Source organism: Heptranchias perlo, chromosome 16 (assembly GCF_035084215.1).
Source record: "Heptranchias perlo isolate sHepPer1 chromosome 16, sHepPer1.hap1, whole genome shotgun sequence".
NCBI classification, from domain to species: Eukaryota; Metazoa; Chordata; class Chondrichthyes; order Hexanchiformes; family Hexanchidae; genus Heptranchias; species Heptranchias perlo.
Window position 1 is genome coordinate 7,865,343 of NC_090340.1, and position 20,162 is coordinate 7,885,504.

General features: G+C 42.5%; 1 protein-coding gene across 1 annotated transcript in view; it reads right to left on the reverse strand.

Moving 5' to 3' along the window:
- Nucleotides 1–20,162, reverse strand: part of hydin (HYDIN axonemal central pair apparatus protein) — a 1,099,250-nt gene that overhangs the window by 1,068,023 nt on the left and 11,065 nt on the right. Inside the window, exon 4 of the mRNA XM_067997614.1 lies at nucleotides 989–1,114. Coding sequence (XP_067853715.1) covers nucleotides 989–1,114 — 126 coding nt within the window. The remainder of the gene's footprint in view (nucleotides 1–988; nucleotides 1,115–20,162) is intronic.

Below are 20,162 nucleotides of genomic sequence, written 5' to 3' on the forward strand. Positions count from 1 at the left end.
GTACTGAAGTCATCAGTGCGGAACACCACGTCACTGGGTAGAATTTTGAATGCAGGAACAGACTAATGACTGCATCCATCTCAACAAATGGAACAATCACTGGATTAATGAAATAAAATAATTTATCCAAGCCAAGTTAAAATGTAATCTGTGACCTTGACATCTGGCAGTTCATGTAGAAAGATGAACAAATATCATTTTGGGTGATATCTTCCCTGGAATTTCTATTGAGGACACGTGTTATATTACACATTTTATGGGTGATATTGGTCGTGGACAGTACCACCAAATGGGTGATAGTGAATCGGCCGCCCTTTTACGCCCCACCTGATTTTCTTCTCCACTGAAGCAGAGGTGTAAAAGGGCGGCCAATTCGCTATCGCCCATTCGGTGCCTCTGCTCACTACCCCTTTCTGCCAATGACATGCCAAGATTTTCAACATATCAACCTGAAAAATGTAGTCTGACTTTGAGTGTGACGATCTAAACAGGGCCACCTCCAAACGGTGGTCTTGTGTTTCAGGACCAAGAAGCCACATTTATTCCAACACATAAACAGACTGAAATTCTTAGTTTCCCATATTACAATGCTATTTGACCATCGGTTCATTTTCAGTTAAGAATAAGTGGCAGCATTAAGAGAGGTTCACACACCTCCCGAAGTGTGCATCCATGGAGCTCAAATTCACTATGCCCCCTCTCCCCAAAAGCAGTGCAGGTGACTGGTGTAACTTAACACCTGTCCCTAGGTATTAATATACAGAGCTGTACTGTACCAATAAATCCAGTATAGTGTGGTTTAGCTCTGGCAAGTGCAAAACAACTTTTGTAAATAAATGAGCAACATACCATAGCATGTATTATGCTTAAATGCGCTGAACAAAAATGAGGAAAGTCTTTTCATTCTGCAGAGGAAAGCACTGTAAATTCTAGCATCTAATTTTGTTTTGAATTGCTCAGAAAATGTATTGGGAATAATGGACTGTACCTTCTGTAGTGTGGTTTCAGTCATATCTAGAAGCTCAACAATGGGAGGAAGATACATCTCATGAGTATTTGCTAACTTCTGTTTTGTGTCAAGGGACATCTCCTTCATGAATGCTGAGGGAGTCAGCTGAAAGAAAAAAGTCAGAAATTGTGTTATTTAATAAAAAACAGCAGTAATTATGTAGAAGTATTACAGCTGTTACCCTGGAAGATCCAGCTTGTTTGTGACAAGTGAAGATCAATTGATGCTTGAGATTTGCCAAGTTCAACAAATCAATTTCAGGCCCCAGCCGGAAAATAGACAACAGCTGGTCCTTCAAGGGCAACAAGTCAGCTTTTAAAGCATAGTGCCATCCCTCCGGCTAAGAAAAACATTGCAGTGTTGCAGACCCGTGAGAGCACAACATAGCAAGGTTATAACCTTGCATTTCTTGATGCTGGCATCAGGTGCAAAAACTGGGAAAAAACATAAATTTCTATTTCTCACCACTTTTGTCTTTCACCTGGTGCAAATAAAGTTCACCAAAACATGCTGTTTTTGAAGAAATAAAACCTGCTAACATCAACATCCAACAGAACAAACCCTCTTATCCTTCAGTCACTTTTCTCACCAGAATTGTCTTTGCACTGTCCAGGTCAATAGCCCTTCCGAGTGACTTACTCCTAATTTGCATCAAAACAGCCCTGCCAATTACTCATCCCTGAAAACTGAATTTTCAAAAATTACAGGTGTAATCTTGCACTCGCAAAGCAGTTGAGCACAGGCAAGGTGTTTTTTTTAAATGTTGATGCATTAGATGACAAATCAATAAGGTGCAACTGATACAACTGTAACCAAGACGGACAGCTCATAAATACTGGCAATTATTGGGAGCCTTAAAGAAAGCTACTGATTTTCCATAGTCTAAAGCATACTCCGACAACACTAGTTAATACAACATTTGAACTTGTGCTTACAAGAGACGCAGTTCCACATGAAGACACAATCTGGGGGATAAAAGTACCACTTGAGAAGCAATGCATGAATCTTAGTGCTGTTATTTTGGAGTGATACAGAATAATGAGGCATAGCTGCAACAACTCGTCATAAATATGACGTTCTAGTGTAAGTGTGGCTGGTACATCAGAACTGCTTTTGGGTGAAAGACATACTATAGTTGATAGGTCGGCCTGAAGACCTAGTGGCTGGAGTCATATCTAGCACAAAGGAAGATGGTAGTGGTTGTTGGAGGCCAATCATCTCAGTCCCAGGGCATTGCTGCAGGAGTTCCTCAGGGCAGTGTCCTAGGCCCAACCATCTCCAGCTGCTTCATCAAAGACCTCCCTCCATCATAAGGTCAGAAATGGGGATGTTCGCTGATGATTGCACTGTGTTCAGTTCCATTCGCAACCCCTCAAATAATGAAGCAATCCGAGCCCGCATGCAGCAAGATCTGGACAACATCCAGGCTTGGGCTGATAAGTGGCAAGTAACATTCGCGCCAGACAAGTGCCAGGCAATGACCATCTCCAACAATTGTAAACAATTTTACAACACCAAGTTATAGTCCAGCAATTTTATTTTAAATTCACAAGCTTTCGGAGGCTTCCTCCTTCGTCAGGTGAACGATGTGGAAATCGTTCCACATCGTTCACCTGACGAAGGAGGAAGCCTCCGAAAGCTTGTGAATTTAAAATAAAATTGCTGGACTATAACTTGGTGTTGTAAAATTGTTTACAATTGTCAACCCCAGTCCATCACCGGCATCTCCACATCATGACATCTCCAACAAGAGAGTGTCTAACCACCTCACCTTGACATTCAACGGCATTACCATTGCCGAATCCCCTACAATCAACATCCTGGGGGTCACCATTGACCAGAAACTTAACTGGACCAGCCATATAAATACTGTGGCTACAAGAGCAGGTCAGAGGCTCGGTATTCTGCAGCGAGTGACTCACCTCCTGACTCCCCAAAGTCTTTCCACCATCTACAAGGCACAAGTCAGGAGTGTTATGGAAAACTCCCCACTTGCCTGGATGAGTACAGCTCCAACAACACAAAAAGCTTGACACCATCCAGGACAAAGCAGTCCACTTGACTGGCACCCCATCCACCACCCTAAACATTCACTCCCTGCAGCCACTATGCGCCGGTGGTGCAGTGTGTACCATCTACAAGATACACAGCAGCAACTCGCCAAGGCTTCTCCCAAACCCACGACCTTTACCACCTAGAAGGACAAGGGCAACAGGCGCATGGGAACAACACCACCTGCACGTTCCCCTCCAAGTCACACACCATCCCGACTTGGAAATATATCACTGTTCCTTCATCGTCACTGGGTCCAAATCCTGGAACTCCCTACCTAACAGCATTGTGGGAGAACCTTCACCACACGGACTGCAGCGGTTCAAGAAGGCAGCTCACCACCACCTTCTCAAGGGCAATTAGGGATGGGCAATGAATGCTGGCCTTGCCCACATCCCATGAGTGAATGAATTTAAAAAAACACAAGAATTTGTAAAATGTCAAGTTAATTTATAATTCGCATAAGCAACTACTTGTTCAGTTTGCTATAGCACACTGTGTCAATCATGCAGCTTGACAGAGCCATGCCCAGTACATTACCTTCTGGGATTCCCAATATGAACTCAATAAACCCCAGAACAGATAAACATCTGGACTTTTCCTCCTCCAGCAGCCCGTTGTTGCATCCCACTAAACTGGCAGCAGATGGAGTTGACCACACAAGTAGTGTAGATAGAGATGTTGTGAAAGATGGTCCAGTCCAGCTGAACCAGGAGCAATTCAAGAAGACCTAGTCTCCATTCATGGCCTACTATAAGCAACAGACAACAGTGTCACTGCTATAGCAGTACTAGCACTACAACAAAAAGGCTCACAGCAACCCACCCAACGGATGGAGAGAAGAATTTGAAAGTACGGGCCAGTCACTTATTAAAACATCTTGCCAATCTCCCTTACCCTACTCCCAGGCAACCACAACAAAAACAACACAAGATGAGAGGGTTGTCCATGTACCACTTGCGGCTCTACATTACAGACAAAAATGTATCAGTTATTGACAACGTGGAATCCACCGTGACACATGGTTACTATAAGCATGCTTCAAAACAAAAATAAAAACAAGACATCAGATACAGTTTATAGTTTGCATTGAAAAAACATACAACTGCACATAACTGGTAAGGTCAATGGTGCACTTTCAGGGCAAAGTGGACCAGTACTGTCCCAGAACACAGTATAGCTATTTAAAGGCGAAGAAAAGGAGAGGTTAGGAAAAACATTCAATATAAAGTACTTCCACACTCTCTATTGTTCAAAAAAAATGGAACCTATTTCTCGTGTGTTAGTATTCTCTTCTAGTCTATTTTTTAAATTACTGCATTCAAGGTGAGTGTTGCTAGTGTTGAGGATGGAACCTTTCCAATCTCAGGCACCAAGTATCAACATCAAACATTCCCAGGCCAGGTACAACACAAGTAGATTAAAGCTCCTTCTGCCACAAACAACATGCCCCTGCCCCAGCCCCAGCATCAGAGGAGCAATCCTATTGCACCAGTGTGCTACTTTTACCGTTTCCCACTCCAACTGTCCTGGCAAATTAAGGACAGGTTTCTGCTGTACGCCCTTTAGGAACTGTATTGAGACTGCCCAGCCTCATTTCACATAGGACCCCTGCAGCCAGCAGAGGTCCCAGAGATGAAAGACCAGTGTCTCACCCTCTGCATCTCCTCCCAGTTCCTTCTTTTCTCTTCTAATGGGACCCACACCATTTCATGTGTCTGCATAAAGCTCAGCTGCAGGACTATATCCCACAGGTTGGCATCCTTTCCTCTCCTGAATACTAATTTGGAAGTAATCAAGCTGGAAAACATTTGGTTAAAATTCTGCTGGGTACTATCATGCACATTACCAGACAGGGTGCGGGGGGAGAGGCGGGGGGCGGGGGGAAAGGAGAAGCCCTTCCTACTTTCCCCTCAATAATTTCTTTCTCAGTATCATCGATGGATACAATACAGGGGGAAAAAATATCATAATTTATCTTCATGCATACATTTTTACAAAGGAGACTTTTAAAACATTGAAAAACATTTAAGTGTTTATGAACAGCCATTTGTCACATTAATGAGCATTTAATTTTTTTAAATCCTGCTGTGTCCATGAGACGGATGTGGTACATCGGCAAGCAATGATCCGCTTAACAAGGAAAGCCACGCAGAGGTCCCTTTCTTCTTTCTAGAATTACCATATTGCTGACAAGTTGCCAAAGCACGCTCGACTAATAAAACTCCTAATGAAAACAATCATCTGTTCCACGTGTCTGGTCAGGTAAAGGAAGTCTTGCTTGTCTCAGTCCATTCAGCTGAAGTATTGTGAGCCAAAATTACATTTCAATGATAAGCTACAAATAAGATGACCTCCCCAATTTAAAATGCTCCAGGTGCAATGATTCTTTATCTAATAAGCAAGTCCAATGGCTCCACAAACTCAAAAGTAGAGAAAACTATCAATGCAATTGTTAATACTTTAATTTCTGTCACTCCAACAGTAGCTTATTTGGAGAGTGCCTTTATCTAGATCCAGTAGCACAGCTCATTCATGCAAACAGCACCAGGCATCACGTGGTAGTTGAATGCAGGTTTCTGCTCATATTTCCCCATGCTTCGCTGAGCCATCAGGCATCGGGGAGGCAACGATTGGAGGCTATGTGTGCCCTCAGGAAGGGAGGAACAAAATTGGAGAGCAAATTACCTCACATAGATCCCATGCACATGGGTGAACAGTAGCATTGTAAAGGCCAGTGTGCAAGTGCCCAGGGAATGGTGTACGGCACAACAGGGAGGAAGAAAGCCAATTAAAATTTTAAAAAGGAAAAACAGGTGAGGACATGAATTTATTACTGTAGAATTTTTCTAAAGTAGGGGCCTTCAAATTGGGCAACAAAACTAACTCAATCCGAATATTTATCACCAGTAATGTGGAGCGCTGACAGTGGCAATAGAGTTTCAAGGGACATGGCTCAGTTCTGGCTCAGTTCTAACTCAGTACAGAGTGAGCACTTTTCCCTGAAGTTTCCCTGCATAAAGCAAAATTAACCTTTGCAGTGTTGAATGCCCTTTACAATTTCCAAAATCCACCGGCATTTTAAAATCAAAGTAGAACTGAAGAAAATCACAGCAAAAAAATCCCACCAAAAACCAATTTGCTTCCTTTTCAGTACAGTTAGTCATCCTGCACCACAAACTGACCACGACATCGGGCAGGTAATCCAAGCTATAATGGGCCACCACCGCCCACCCCAAGGTGACCATCTACTCTTCTCTGTGGAAAGTGTCAAGTGTTTTCAAGAAGAATGCTTGAATAATTGAATAAATAGCAGTCTGGATTTAAAATCATTTCAGAGCCTTAACAGGCATGAAGTCAGTCTTTGAAACAATATCATCGAACCGTTTTTTTTTAAATTTAGAAAACAAGGTGAAGGACCAAGGCCCATTGTGCAAGAGGTTGAAAAGAATAAAAGAGAAAACAAAATAAATCAGGAATAAGCAATTGGATGATTGCAAACTTGGCTTTTCAAAGCCTACAGATTGCAAGAGGAAGGGAAGATCAAGGGAGGTAAGGAGTTGCACAGTTTCATGGTTCAGGAAAACAATGAGTTAGAGTATCTCCTGGCTTGTGAAAACCCACAAGGGAATGCAAATCCGTAAAATCTAGCCTGCAACATTTCGAGAGGTGTCACACTAAGATCTGCTATTGGTGCCGCAGTTCACACTGAATCATTAAGTGAAGATAAATTCTGGCAGGTTATAATTGTCCAAAATATGGATTTCAAAATATTTTTGGGATGAGGCTGCAAAAGAACCAAAGGTGACATGAGGAAAAACTTTTTTACACAGCGAGTGATTAGGATCTGGAATGCACTGCCCAAGTGGGTAGTGGAGGCAGATTCAATCATGGCCTTCAAAAGGGAACTGGATAAGTACTTGAAAGGAAAACATTTTCAGGGCTACGGGGATAGGGCAGAGAAGTGGGACTAGCTGGATTGCTCCTGCATAGAGCCGGCATGGACTCAATGGGCCGAATGGCCTCCTTCCCTGCTGTAACCTTTCTAGAATAGTGTGCACTGTGTTCCAATTTCAAGATAGTGAGGATGTAGGAAGGAGGAAGAGTATTTACGATGGATTATTTGGAATTTAGAAGGATCAAGAGGAAAGTTAAGAGATCTAGGAATTGCAACTTCAAGTACGCTTTCCAAATCTTTAACATTATGATCGCAAATCCATATTAGGGTACCAGAAGCAATATAGCATCGACATTGATGGGCAGCAGTTAAAGGAAAAGCAAGGATGATAAAAGAGCTACTTGCTGCTGTGAACTCCTCTCTGGAATCAATGCACTGGCATTAATTTGACTTTATCATTCTATCTGGACAATGATAAAATGATTTTGACTGAAAATTGATGTATTCAGCTTATCGCTAATTCCAGCCAGCAACATTAACAGCTGGAACCTTATCTTCCAAGGCTGAGACGTCAGGTGAATTGAAGCTCAATGTAAAGTGAAATGCGTGTGGAAATTACATTAAAAAATTCAACATAGCAAAACTTTTTAAAGATCATTTAAAATAATAAACTATGTTTGTTAGTTGCATATTTACAATATAACTCAAAGATAATTCAGACTTAGCCTGAGAGGCCTCTTCACCTCCAAACCGGATAATTGGAAACATGTAGATTGGATAGTTAATTCCACAAACTTGCATCCAAAGACTTCACGATGAATGCTGCAAAGAGCATCCACATCCATGTCAAAACACTCCCAGGTTTAAATAAATGTTAGGATTTCCAGGAGTAATGGGGAGGGACAAAGTAAAATTCTATGGAAGAGGAAGGGAGTATAAAAATATTTACAAAAGCAACAGCATGTTTTGTAGATCCAACATCTGGTGATGGGGAGCAAATTCAATGTCCTACTCTACGGTTTTCTGACCCAAGTCATAACATAGTGGCCTGAAGTATTCCATTAAGATATCTGCTCACTCTCCATGATATTTTCTTTTTTACACAGAACGTACAACACAGAAACAGGCACTCGGCCCAACAGATCCATGCCAGTGTTTATGCTCCACACGAGCCTCCTCCCACCCCTCTTCATATATATATCCTTGTATTCCTTTCTTCCTCGTGCGTTTATCTACCTTCCCCTCATATGCATCGATGCTAATCGCCTCAACTACTCCTTGTGGTAGCAAGTTCCACATTCTACTCTCTGTGTAAAGAAGTTTCTCCTGAATTCCCTATTGGATTTATTAACGACTATTTTATATTTGTGGCCCCCAGTTCTGCTCTCCTCCACAAGTGGAAACATCTTCTCTACGTGTATCCTATCAAACCATTTCATAATCTTAAAGCCCTCTATCATGTCACCCCTCAGTCTTCTCTTTTCTAGAGAAAAGAGTCCCAGCCGGTTCAATATTTCCTGATAGGTATAACCTCTCAGTCTGGTATCATCCTAGTAAATCTTTTTTGCACCTTCTCCAGTACCTCCACATCCTGTTTATAATATGGAGATCAGAACTGTTCACAGTATTCCAAGTGTGGTCTAACCAAGGTTCTATACAAGTTTAACATAACTTCCCTGCTTTTCAATTCTATCCCTCTAGAAATGAACCCCAGTGCTTGGTTTGCTTTTTTTAAAATGGCCTTATTAACCTGCGTCACTACTTTTACTAATTTTGTATCTGTACCCCCAGGTCCCTCTGCACCTCTACTCCATTTAGATTCTTACTTTCCAAGGAGTATGTGGCCTCCTTATTTTTCGCACCAAAATGTACCGCCTCACACACATCTATATTGAAATTCATTTGCCAATTACGGGCCCATTCTGCAAGTTTATTACTGTCTTCCTGTATTTTGTCGCAGCTCTCCTCAGTAGTTACCATACTCTTTTGCAAATTTTGAAATTGTACTTCCGATTCCCAAGTCTAAATCATTTATGTAAATGGTGAACAACAATGGTCCCAGCACCGATCCTTGTGAAACACCACTTCCTACCTTTTGCCAATCTGAGTAACTACCTTTAATCCCTACTTTCTGTTTTGTAGCCAGCTTGCTATCCATTTTGTTACTTGCCCCGACTCCACATGCTCTGACCTTAGTCACGAGTATATTATGCAGTAACTTATTGAAGGCCTTTTGAAAATCCAAATATATTACATCTACTGCATTATCCTCGTCGACCCTTTCTGTTACTTCTTCAAAGAATTCAATAGACTTGACTTGGCTCTCCTGGCCAGCCTCCTATCTTCCACCCTCCATAAACTTGAGCTCATCCAAAACTCTGCTGCCCGTATCCTAGCTCGCACCAAGTCCTGTTCATCCATCACCCCTGTGCTCGCTGACCGACATTGGCTCCTGGTCCAGGAACGCCTTGATTTTAAAATTCTCATCCTTGTTTTCAAAATCCTTCCATGACCTCGCCCCTCCCTATCTCTGTAATCTCCTCCAGCCCGACAACCCTTCGAGATCTCTGAGCTCCTCCAATTCTTGCCTTTTGCGCATCCCCGATTTTAATCACTCCACTATTGGCGGCCATGCCTTCAGCTGCCTAGGCCCTAAGCTCTGGTATTCCATCCCTAAACCTCTCTACCTCTCTCTCCTCCATTAAGACGCTCCTTAAAACCTATGTCTTTGACCAAGCTTTTGGTCACCTGTCCTAATATGTGGCTTGGTGTCAAATGTTGTCTGATAACACTCCTGTGAAGTGCTTTGGGATATTTTACTACATTAAAGGCGCTATATAAATGCAAGTTATTGTTGTTGAGAAAGAATTCCATTATCTTTCCAACCACCAACATTAAGCTAATTGGTTTATAGTTCCCCAGACATGTTCTATCTCCCTTTTTAAATACAGGAATCACATTAGCTCTCTGCCAGTCCTCTGGCACTATTCCCTTTTCTAATGATTTTTTGGTGTAATAGTGCCTCGACTATCTCTTCCCTAACTTCTTTTAATATGCACAGATGCAATCCATCCGGACCAGGGGTTTTATCCTCTCTAAGTTTGATTAGATTATCAATTATTTCCCCCCTTTCTAGCTTAAATGTCTTTGGGGTGATTTTAAACCCCAAGAACGGGTGGGTTGGGGACGGGTGGGAGATGAAAATAGTTGTTTTTTAGGATCGCGACCGCAACCCAGCTTTATTTCTGGGTTTAACGCCGGCGCGTAAAAGTACAGGTTTCCCACTGGGAATGCAAAGTCCAAACATTTTGCTGTTGCGACCAAAAAAAAAACAACTATTTTCAAATCCCACCCGCCCTTGGGGATTAAAATCACCCCTTTTATATCTTTTTTGATCTCTTCTTCTAATGTCATGCCCTTGTTAGCCTCCCTGGTAAATACTGAGGCAAAGTAATTATTTAATATTTCTGCCAATTCGCTGATATTATCTGTGAATTTATCTTGTGTAATTCATGTGGATTTTCAGAAGGCTTTCAATAAGGTCCCACACAGGAGGTTGGTGAATAAAGTTAGAGCACATGGAATTGAGGGTAATATACTGGTATGGATGCAAATTGGTTAACAGACAGAAGAGAGTAGGAATAAACGGGTCTTTTTCAGGTTGGCAGACTGTGACTAATGGGGTACCTACCGCAGGGATCGGTGCTTGGGCCCGAGCTATCAATGATTTGGATGAGGGGACCAAATGTAATATTTCCAAGTTTGCTGATGACACAAAACTAGGTGGGAATGTGAGTTGTGAGGAGGATGCAAAGAGGCTTCAAGGGAATATAGACAGGCTAAGTGAGCAGGCAAGAACATGACAGATGGAATATAATGTGGAAAAATATGAAGTTATCCACTTTGGTAGGAAAAACAGAAATGCAGAGTATTTTTTAAATAGTGAGAGATTGGGAAATGTTGATGTTTAAAGGGACCTGGGTGTCTTTGTACATGAGTCACTGAAAGCTAACATGAAGGTGCAGCAAGCAATTAGGAAATGGTATGTTGGCCTTTATTACAAGAGGATTTGAGTACAGGAGTAAAGATGTCTTACTGCAATTATATAGGGCCTTGGTGAGAGTGCACCTGGAGTTTTTTTTATATTCGTTCATGGGATGTGGGCGTCACTGGCAAGGCCGGCATTTATTGCCCATCTCTAATTGCCCTTGAGAAGTCGGTGGTGAGCCGCCTTCTTGAACCGCTGCAGTCCGTGTGGTGAAGGTTCTCCCACAGTGCTGTTAGGAAGGGAGTTCCAGGATTTTGACCCAGTGACGATGAAGGAACGGTGATATATTTCCAAGTCGGGATGGTGTGTGACTTGGAGGGGAACGTGCAGGTGGTGTTGTTCCCACGTACCTGCTGCTCTTGTCCTTCTAGGTGGTAGAGGTCGCGGGTTTGGGAGGTGCTGTCAAAGAAGCCTTGGCAAGTTGCTGCAGTGCATCCTGTGGATGGTACACACTGTAGCCACTGTGCGCCGGTGGTGAAGGGAGTGAATGTTTAGGGTGATGGATGGCGTGCCAATCAAGCGGGCTGCTTTGTCCTGGATGGTGTTGAGCTTCTTGAGTGTTGTTGGAGCTGCACTCATCCAGGCAAATGGAGAGTATTCCATCACACTCCTGACTTGTGCCTTGTAGATGGTGAAAAGGCTTTGGGGAGTCAGGAGGTGAGTCACTCGCCGCAGAATACCCAGCCTCTGACCTGCTCTTGTAGCCACAGTATTTATATGGCTGGTCCAGTTAAGTTTCTGGTCAATGGTGACCCCCAGGATGTTGATGGTGGGGGATTCGGCGATAGTAATGCCGTTGAATGTCAAGGGGAGGTGGTTAGACTCTTTCTTGTTGGAGATGGTCATTGCCTGGCACTTGTCTGGCGTGAATGTTACTTGCCACTTATCAGCCCAAGCCTGGATGTTGTCCAGGTCTTGCTGCATGCGGACTCGGACTGCTTCATTATTTGAGGGGTTGCAAATGGAACTGAACACTGTGCAATCATCAGCAAACATCCCCATTTCTGACCTTATGATGGAGGGAAGGTCATTGATGAAGCAGCTGAAGATGGTTGGGCCTAGGACACTGCCCTGAGGAACTCCTGCAGCAATGCCCTGGGGCTGAGATGATTGGCCTCCAACAACCACTACCATCTTCCTTTGTGTTAGGTATGACTCCAGCCACTGGAGAGTTTCCCCCCCCGATTCCCATTGACTCCCATTGACCTGGAGTATTGTGTACAATTTTGTTCTCCTTACCTAAGAAAGGATATACTTGCCATAGAGGGAATGCAACGAAGGTTCACCAGACTGATTCCTGGGATGGCGAGATTGTCGTATGATGAGAGATTGAGTAGAGTAGGCCTATATTCTCTAGAGTTTAGAAGAATGAGAGGTGATCTCATTGAAACATACAAAATTCTTACAGGGCTCGACAGGGTAGATGCAGGGAGGATGTTTCCCCTGGCTGGGGAGTCTAGAACAAGGGGTCACAGTCTCAGAATGAGGGGTAGACCATTTAGGACTGACATGAGGAGAAATTTCTTCACTCAGAGGGTGGTGAATCTTCGGAATTCTCTACCCCGGAGGGCTGTGGAGGCTCAGTCATTGAGTACATTCAAAACAGAGATCGATAGATTTCTAGATATTAAAGGCATCAAGGGATATGGGGATGGCGCAGGAAAATGGCGTTGAGGTAGAAGATCAGCCATGATCTTGTTGAATGGCGGAGCATGCTGGAGGGGCCCAATGGCCTACTCCTGCTCCTATTTCTTATGTTCTTATGTATCCCTTAGTGGCCCTATCCCTATCATGATTTTTCTTTTGTTATTTATGTATCTGTGGAATACTTTACTATTTCTTTATATATTCCTGTTAATCTAATTTCACAGTTTCTCTTTGCCTTCCTAATTGTTTTTTTTTTACTTCTTTCCTAACCTTTTCGTATCTTTCTTCAGTCTCTTCTCACAATTATTTTTCTGTCCGCTTTCTGTTATGTTGAAATGTCTCAGCCCTAAGTTTGGCTTCCATTGAATCACAATCCAAAGCACTGACATTACTGAATGGCACATAAACAAAGAATGTAGCTTAGATCCCTTCTATTCCTCCTCTTCATTAGCAGTTCTATTTGGCAACTATCTTTAATGAAGGTCTCAAGGGTTGCCAACACAATAAAGAAGGTTTATCTACGAAAACAGTCATTACATTGAATTCAGACCTGGTCCCAGGTGAAGAGACATTCATTATAGTACGAATCTCATAAAAATGTCAGGGGCAAAAAGATCTAGTTATTTGGCCCTGATCCAAATCAAGAGGGCTGGGAACTCAAAAATGTAAAACATAAATAATTTCAACACCACAATATCTCCTGCTCTCAAATATCACCTCCTCAGTTGTGGGGGCGTATGCAACTTACCTAATTTACAGTTTGCATATACATAATTGACACAGCATGTACGTGAGAAATAGCAGATTGCTCGTTTCTATTTGGTCAGTGTTTACATAGAGAATGTTTCTCCAGTGAGTTAAAGCAGTTTTTCTTCATTAGTACAAGAAACAAAATAGGAATGATCACTGTGCTGCACCGTACCACAGGTTGAGAGAACTGTGGAACCAGAAAAAGGTTTTCCATAAATATTCCCCTGATTCCTAACGGGATTCAATCAAATTCCAGAATAAATGTCCATTCCAAAACCTCCACTGCCAGCCCTGGCCTACTGCCCTCCACAGCCAACACCCCTGTTCCAGCATCACAGGAACAATTGGGTCCTGTGAAGTTATGGATTATCTCAATCTATAACCCTATAACCTTCAATTCTCATCCTATTTAACCAGCTCCCGTTTTAAGGGGTTGATTAACTTAGAGTTATGTGGTGGGAGTCTGTTTGACATATCCACTACACTGCAGAGAAAAAAAGTTTCTTTAATTTCTAGTCTCACCCAAGTCTTGTCCTTCGTGAACCTGTGTCCTCTATTTCTGTGCTCACAGTCTAAGTCAAACAGCCTAGATGTATCTGCATGATTAATGCCTTGCAGCATGTGCTTTATTATTTTTTTCTCATTCGCGAAATAAAATTGAGTGTAGCAATGACGTTTGTTTACTACTTTCATAGTATCATAGTAGGTACAGCACAGGAGGAGGCCATTCAGCCTATCGTGCCTGTGCCAGCTGTTTGAAAGAGCTATCCAATTAACCCCCTGCTCTTTCCCCATGGCCCTGTAAATTTTTTCCCTTCAAGTATTTTTCCAATTCCTTTTTAAAAGTTACTATTGAATCTGCTTCCACCACCCTTTCAGGCAGTGCATTCCAGATCATTACAACTCGCTGCGTAAAAAAATGTTTCCTCATGTCACCTCCAGCTCTTTTGCCGATCACCTTAAATCTGTGTCCTCTGGTTACCGACCCTTCTGCCACTGGAAACAGTTTCTCCTTATTTACTCTATCAAAACCATTCATGATTTTGAACACCTCTATCAAATCTCCCCTTAAGCTTCTCTGTTCTAAGAACAACCCCAGATCCTCCAATCTTTCCACATAATTGAAGTCCCTCAACCCTGGTACCATTCTAGTAAATCTCTTCTGCACCCTCTCTAAGGCCTTGACATCCTTTCTAAAGTGTGGTGCCCAGAATTGAACACAATACTCCAGCTAAGGCCTACCCAGTGTTTTATAAAAGGTTTAACATAACTTCCTTGCTTTTGTACTCTATGCCTCTATTAATAAATATCCCATATGTTTTTTTTTAAAACAGCTTTCTCAACTTGTCCTGCCACCTTCAAAGATTTGTGTATGTGCACCCCCTTTAAAATTGTACCATTTAGTTGATATTGCCTCCTCATTTTTTCTACCAAAATGTATCACTTCACACTTCTCCTCTTTAAATTTCATCTGCCATGTGTCTGCCCATTTTACCAGTCTGTTTATGTCCTCCTGGAGTCTGTTACTATCCTCCACATTGTTTACTACATTTCCAAGTTTCATGTCATCTGCAAACTTTGAAATTATACCCTCTAAAGCCAAGTCCAGGTCGTTAATATATATCAAAAAGAGCAGTGGTCCCAATACTGACCCCTCAGGGACACCATTATATCCTTCCTCCAGTCTGAAAAACAATCATTCACCACTACTCTCTGCTTTCTGTCCCTTAGCCAATTTTGTATCCATGCTGCCACTGTCCCTTTAATCCCATGGGCTTTAATTTTGCTAACAAGTCTATGGTACTTTATCAAATGCCTTTTGAAAATCCATATATACAACATCAACCGCATTATCCTCATCAACCTTCTCCATTACTTCTTCAAAGAACTCAATCAAGTTAGTCAAACATGATTTTCCTTTAACAAATCCGTGCTGATTTTAATTTATTAGCCCGTACTTTTCCAAGTGCCAATTAATTTTGTTCCGGATTATTGTCTCTAAAAGTGGCCCCATGTTAGGCTGACTGGCCTGTAATTGCCGGGCTTATTCCTCTCCCCCTTTTTGAACAGGGGTGTGACATTTGCAATCCTCCAATACCGACCCATATCTAAGGAGGACTGGAAGATTGTGGCTAGAGCCAGGGTTAAAGGGTATATACTTCAATGCCAGGAGTATTACAAACAAAGCAGATGAGCTAAGGGCACAGATAGACACATGGCAGCATGATATCATTGCTATATCGGAAACCTGGCTTAAAGAGGGGGATAACTGGCAGCTCAATATCCTGGATATAGAGTTTTCAGGCAGGATAGAGTGGATGATAAAAAAGGAAAAGGGGAAGCATTAGTAGTTAAAGAATCGATTACGGTTGTGAGAAGGGATGATATGCTAAATGGATCATCAATCGAGGCCACATGGGTTGAGCTAAGAAATAAAAAAGAGGCAGTCACACTACTAGGAGTGTACTATAGGCCCCCGAGTGCGAAAGGGAGATAGAAGAACAAATTTGTAGGCAAATTTCTGAGTGCAAAAATAAGAGGGCAATAATATAAGGGGACTTCAATTACCCTAACATCAACTGGGATTCAAACAGTGTGAGTGGCACAGAGGATGCAAAATTCTTGATCGGTGTCCAGGAGAACTTTTTTAGCCAGTACGTGACAAGCCCAACAAGAGGGGATGCAATTCTAGATTTAGTCCTGGGAAATGAAGTGGGTGAAGTGACAGTGGAGATAGTGACCTCAATTCAGTTAGTTTTAGCATTATAATGGAAAAGGGCAGAGTTAAATCAGGAGTAAACGTTTTAAATTGGGGGGGGGGGGGGGGGGGGAGGCAAATTTTACAGAACTAAGAGGTGATTTGGCAGAAGTGGACTGGACACAACTACTTGAGGAGAAATCAGTGGCAAGCCAGTGGGAGGCGCTAAAAAGTAAAATTCTACGGGTACAAAGAAAAAGGGTGGCACTGCCAAATTTAGAGCCCCCTGGTTGTCTAGAAGTATACGGGGCAAGATAAAGCAGAAAAAGAAAGCTTATGACTATCACAGAAAACTAAATACTGCAGAAAGCCTAGAGGAGTATAGAAAGTACAGGGATGACATAAAAAAGGAAATAAGAAAAGCAAAGAGAGGGCATGAAAAAATATTAGCTAGTCAGATTAAAGAAAACCCAAAGATGTTTTATCAGTATATTAAGAACAAGAGGATGGCTGAGGAAAAGGTGGGACCTATCAGGGATGATCAGGGTAACTTGTGTGTAGAAGCAGAGGATGTGGGTAGGGTTTTAAATGAATATTTTGTCTCCGTTTTCACAAAGGAAAGGGATGATCCAGACGTAGTAGTTAAAGAAGAGAGGTGTGAAATATTGGATAAGGTAAACATTACGAGAGAGGAAGTACGAGAGGGACTGGAATCCTTGAAAGTTGATAAGTCACCAGGGCCGGATGGATTGTTTCCTAGGCTATTGAAGGAAGCCAGGGAGGAAATAGCAGATGCTCGGAGGATCATTTTCCAACCTCACTAGATACAGGGGAGGTACCGGAGGACTGGAAGGCTGCAAACGTAGTACCATTGTTTAAAAAGGGTACGAGGGAAAGGCCGAACAATTATAGGCCGGTCAGTCTTATCTCGGCAGTGGGCAAACTATTAGAATCAATACTGAGAGATAGGATAAACTGTCATTTGGAAAGGCATGGTTTAATCGGGGATAGTCAGCATGGATTTGTTCAGAGAAGGTCATGCCTTACAAATCTGATTGAATTCTTTGAGGAAGTGACAAGGAGGATTGATGAGGGTAGTGCAGTGGATGTTGTTTACATGGATTTTAGTAAGGCGTTTGACAAGGTCCCCCATGGCAGACTGGTCAGAAAGGTAAAAGCCCATGGGATACAGGGAAATGTGGCGAATTGGATCCAAAATTGGCTCAGTAACAGGAAACAAAGGGTAAAAGTTGATGGATGTCTTCGCGAATGGAAATCCGTTTCCAGTGGTGTGCCACAGGGCTCAGTGTTGGGTCCCTTGCTGTTTGTGGTATATATTAATGATTTGGACTTGAATGTAGGGGGCATGATTGTCAAATTTGCAGATGACACAAAAATTGGCTGTGTAGTTGACAGTGAAGAGGATAGCTGTAGACTCCAAGAAGATATCAATGGGTTGGTGGAGTGGGCGGAAAAGAGGCAAATGGAGTTCAACCCGGAGAAGTGTGAGGTAATGCACTTAGGGAGGGCAAATAGTAAAACGGAATACGCAGTAAACAGAAATATATTGAGAGGGGTACAGGAAGTGAGAGACATTGGAGTGCATGTGCACAGGTCCCTGAAGGTGGCAGTACAGGTAGATAAGGTTGTGAAGACGGCATACGGAAAGCTCTCCTTTATTAGCCAAGGTATAGAATACAAATGCAGGGATGTAATGATGGAACTGTATAAAACGCTGGTAAGGCCACAGCTGGCACCACGGGTGGCTCTGCTGCACAGGCTGGGAGGAAAAAGAGTGGCAGAGCTATAGTGATAGGGGACTCAATTGTAAGGGGAATAGACAGGCGTTTCTGCGGCCGCAACCAAGACTCCAGGATGGTGTGTTGCCTCCCTGGTGCAAGGATCAAGGATGTCTCGGAGCGGCTACAGAACATTTTGGAGGGGGAGGGCGAACAGCCAGCTGTCGTGGTGCACATAGGCACCAACGATATAGGTAAAAAAGGGGATGAGGTCCTAAAAGCAGAATATAGGGAGTTAGGAGGTAAATTTAAAAATAGGACCTCAAAGGTAGTAATCTCAGGATTGCTGCCAGTGCCACGTGCTAGTCAGAGTAGAAATAGGAGGATATTTCAAATGAATACGTGGCTAGAGGAATGGTGCAAGGGGGAGGGATTCAAATTCCTGGGACACTGGAAACGGTTCTGGGGGAGGTGGGATCAGTACAAACCGGATGGTCTGCACCTGGGCAGGGCCGGGACCGCTGTCCTAGGAGGAGTGTTTGCTAGTGCTGTTGGGGAGGGTTTAAACTAAAGTGGCAGGGGGTTGGGAACCTGAGCAGGGAGAGAGAGGAAAGCGTAACAGGAAGGGACAGAAGGTATGGAGTAATAGGTAAAGTGTTAAAAAAGGAAAAAGCAGGAACTAAGCGTCACAAAACAGATTTGAAAGTTCTTTATCTGAATGCACGTAGCATTCGTAATAAAATGGACGAGTTAACGGCACAAATAACTACGTATGGGTATGATCTTGTGGCCATTACAGAAACATGGCTGCAGGGTGACAACGACTGGGAATTAAATATGCCAGGGTATTTAACAATCAGGAAGGACAGGCAGGAAGGAAGGGGAGGTGGGGTGGCTATGTTAATAAAGGAAGGAATCACTGTAATACAGAGAAATGATATTGGGACAAAGCATCAAGATAATGAAACAGTTTGGGTGGAGATAAGGAATAATAAGGGAAAAAAAACATTAGTGGGCGTAGTATATAGGCCTCCTAATAGTTGCAACTCTGCTGGAAGAAGTATTAATCAGGAGATAGTCGGGGCATGTAATAAGGGAACAGCCATAATTATGGGGGATTTTAATTATCATATTAACTGGACAAATCAAATTGGGCAGAGCAGCCTTGAGGACGAGTTCATTGAGTGCATCAGGGATGGATTTCTTGAGCAGTATGTAACTGATCCTACAAGGGGGCAGGCAACCTTGGACCTGGTCCTGTGTAATGAGTCAGGATTAATTAATAATGTCCTAGTTAAGGATCCCCTTGGAACGAGCGACCACAACATGGTTGAATTCCATATCCAATTAGAGGGTGAGAAGGTTGATTCTCAAACAAGCGTACTGAGCTTGAATAAAGGAGACTATGATGGTATGAGAGCGGAATTGATTAAAGTGGACTGGGAAAATAGATTAAAGGGTAAGACGGTACATGAGCAGTGGTGTTCATTTAGGGAGTTATTTTACAACTTTCAAAATAAATATATTCCACTGAGGAAAAAAGGGTGTAAAAGAAATGACAGCCATCCGTGGCTAAGTAAAGAAATCAAGGATAGTATCCGACTAAAAACAAGGACATATAAGGTAGCCAAACTTAGTGGGAGGATAGAAGATTGGAAATTCTTCAAAAGACAGCAAAAAGTAACTAAAGGATTGATTAAGAAAGGGAAGTTAGATTATGAAAAGAAATTAGCAAAAAATATAAAAACAGATAGCAAGAGTTTGTATAGTTATATAAAAAGAAAAAGGGTGGCTAAGGCAAACATAGGTCCCTTAGAGGATGAGACCGGGAAATTAATGGTGGGAAACATGGAGATGGCAAAAATGCTGAACAAATATTTTGTTTCAGTCTTTACAGTAGAGGACACTAAGAATATCCCAACACTGGACAAACAGGGGACTCTCGGGGGGGAGGAGCTAAATACGATTAAAATCACTCAGGAGATGGTACTCAGTAAAATAATGGGACTCAAGGCGGATAAATCCCCTGGACCTGATGGCTTCCATCCTAGGGTCTTGAGGGAAGTGGCAGTAGGGATTGTGGATGCTTTGGTGATAGTTTTCCAAAATTCCCTGGACTCAGGAGAGGTCCCAGCAGATTGGAAAACTGCTAATGTAACACCGTTATTTAAAAAGGGTAGTAGGCAGAAGGCTGGAAATTATAGGCCAGTTAGCTTAACATCTGTGGTGGGTAAAATTTTGGAGTCTATTATTAAGGAGACAGTAACGGAACATTTAGATAAGCATAATTTAATAGGACAAAGTCAGCATGGCTTTATGAA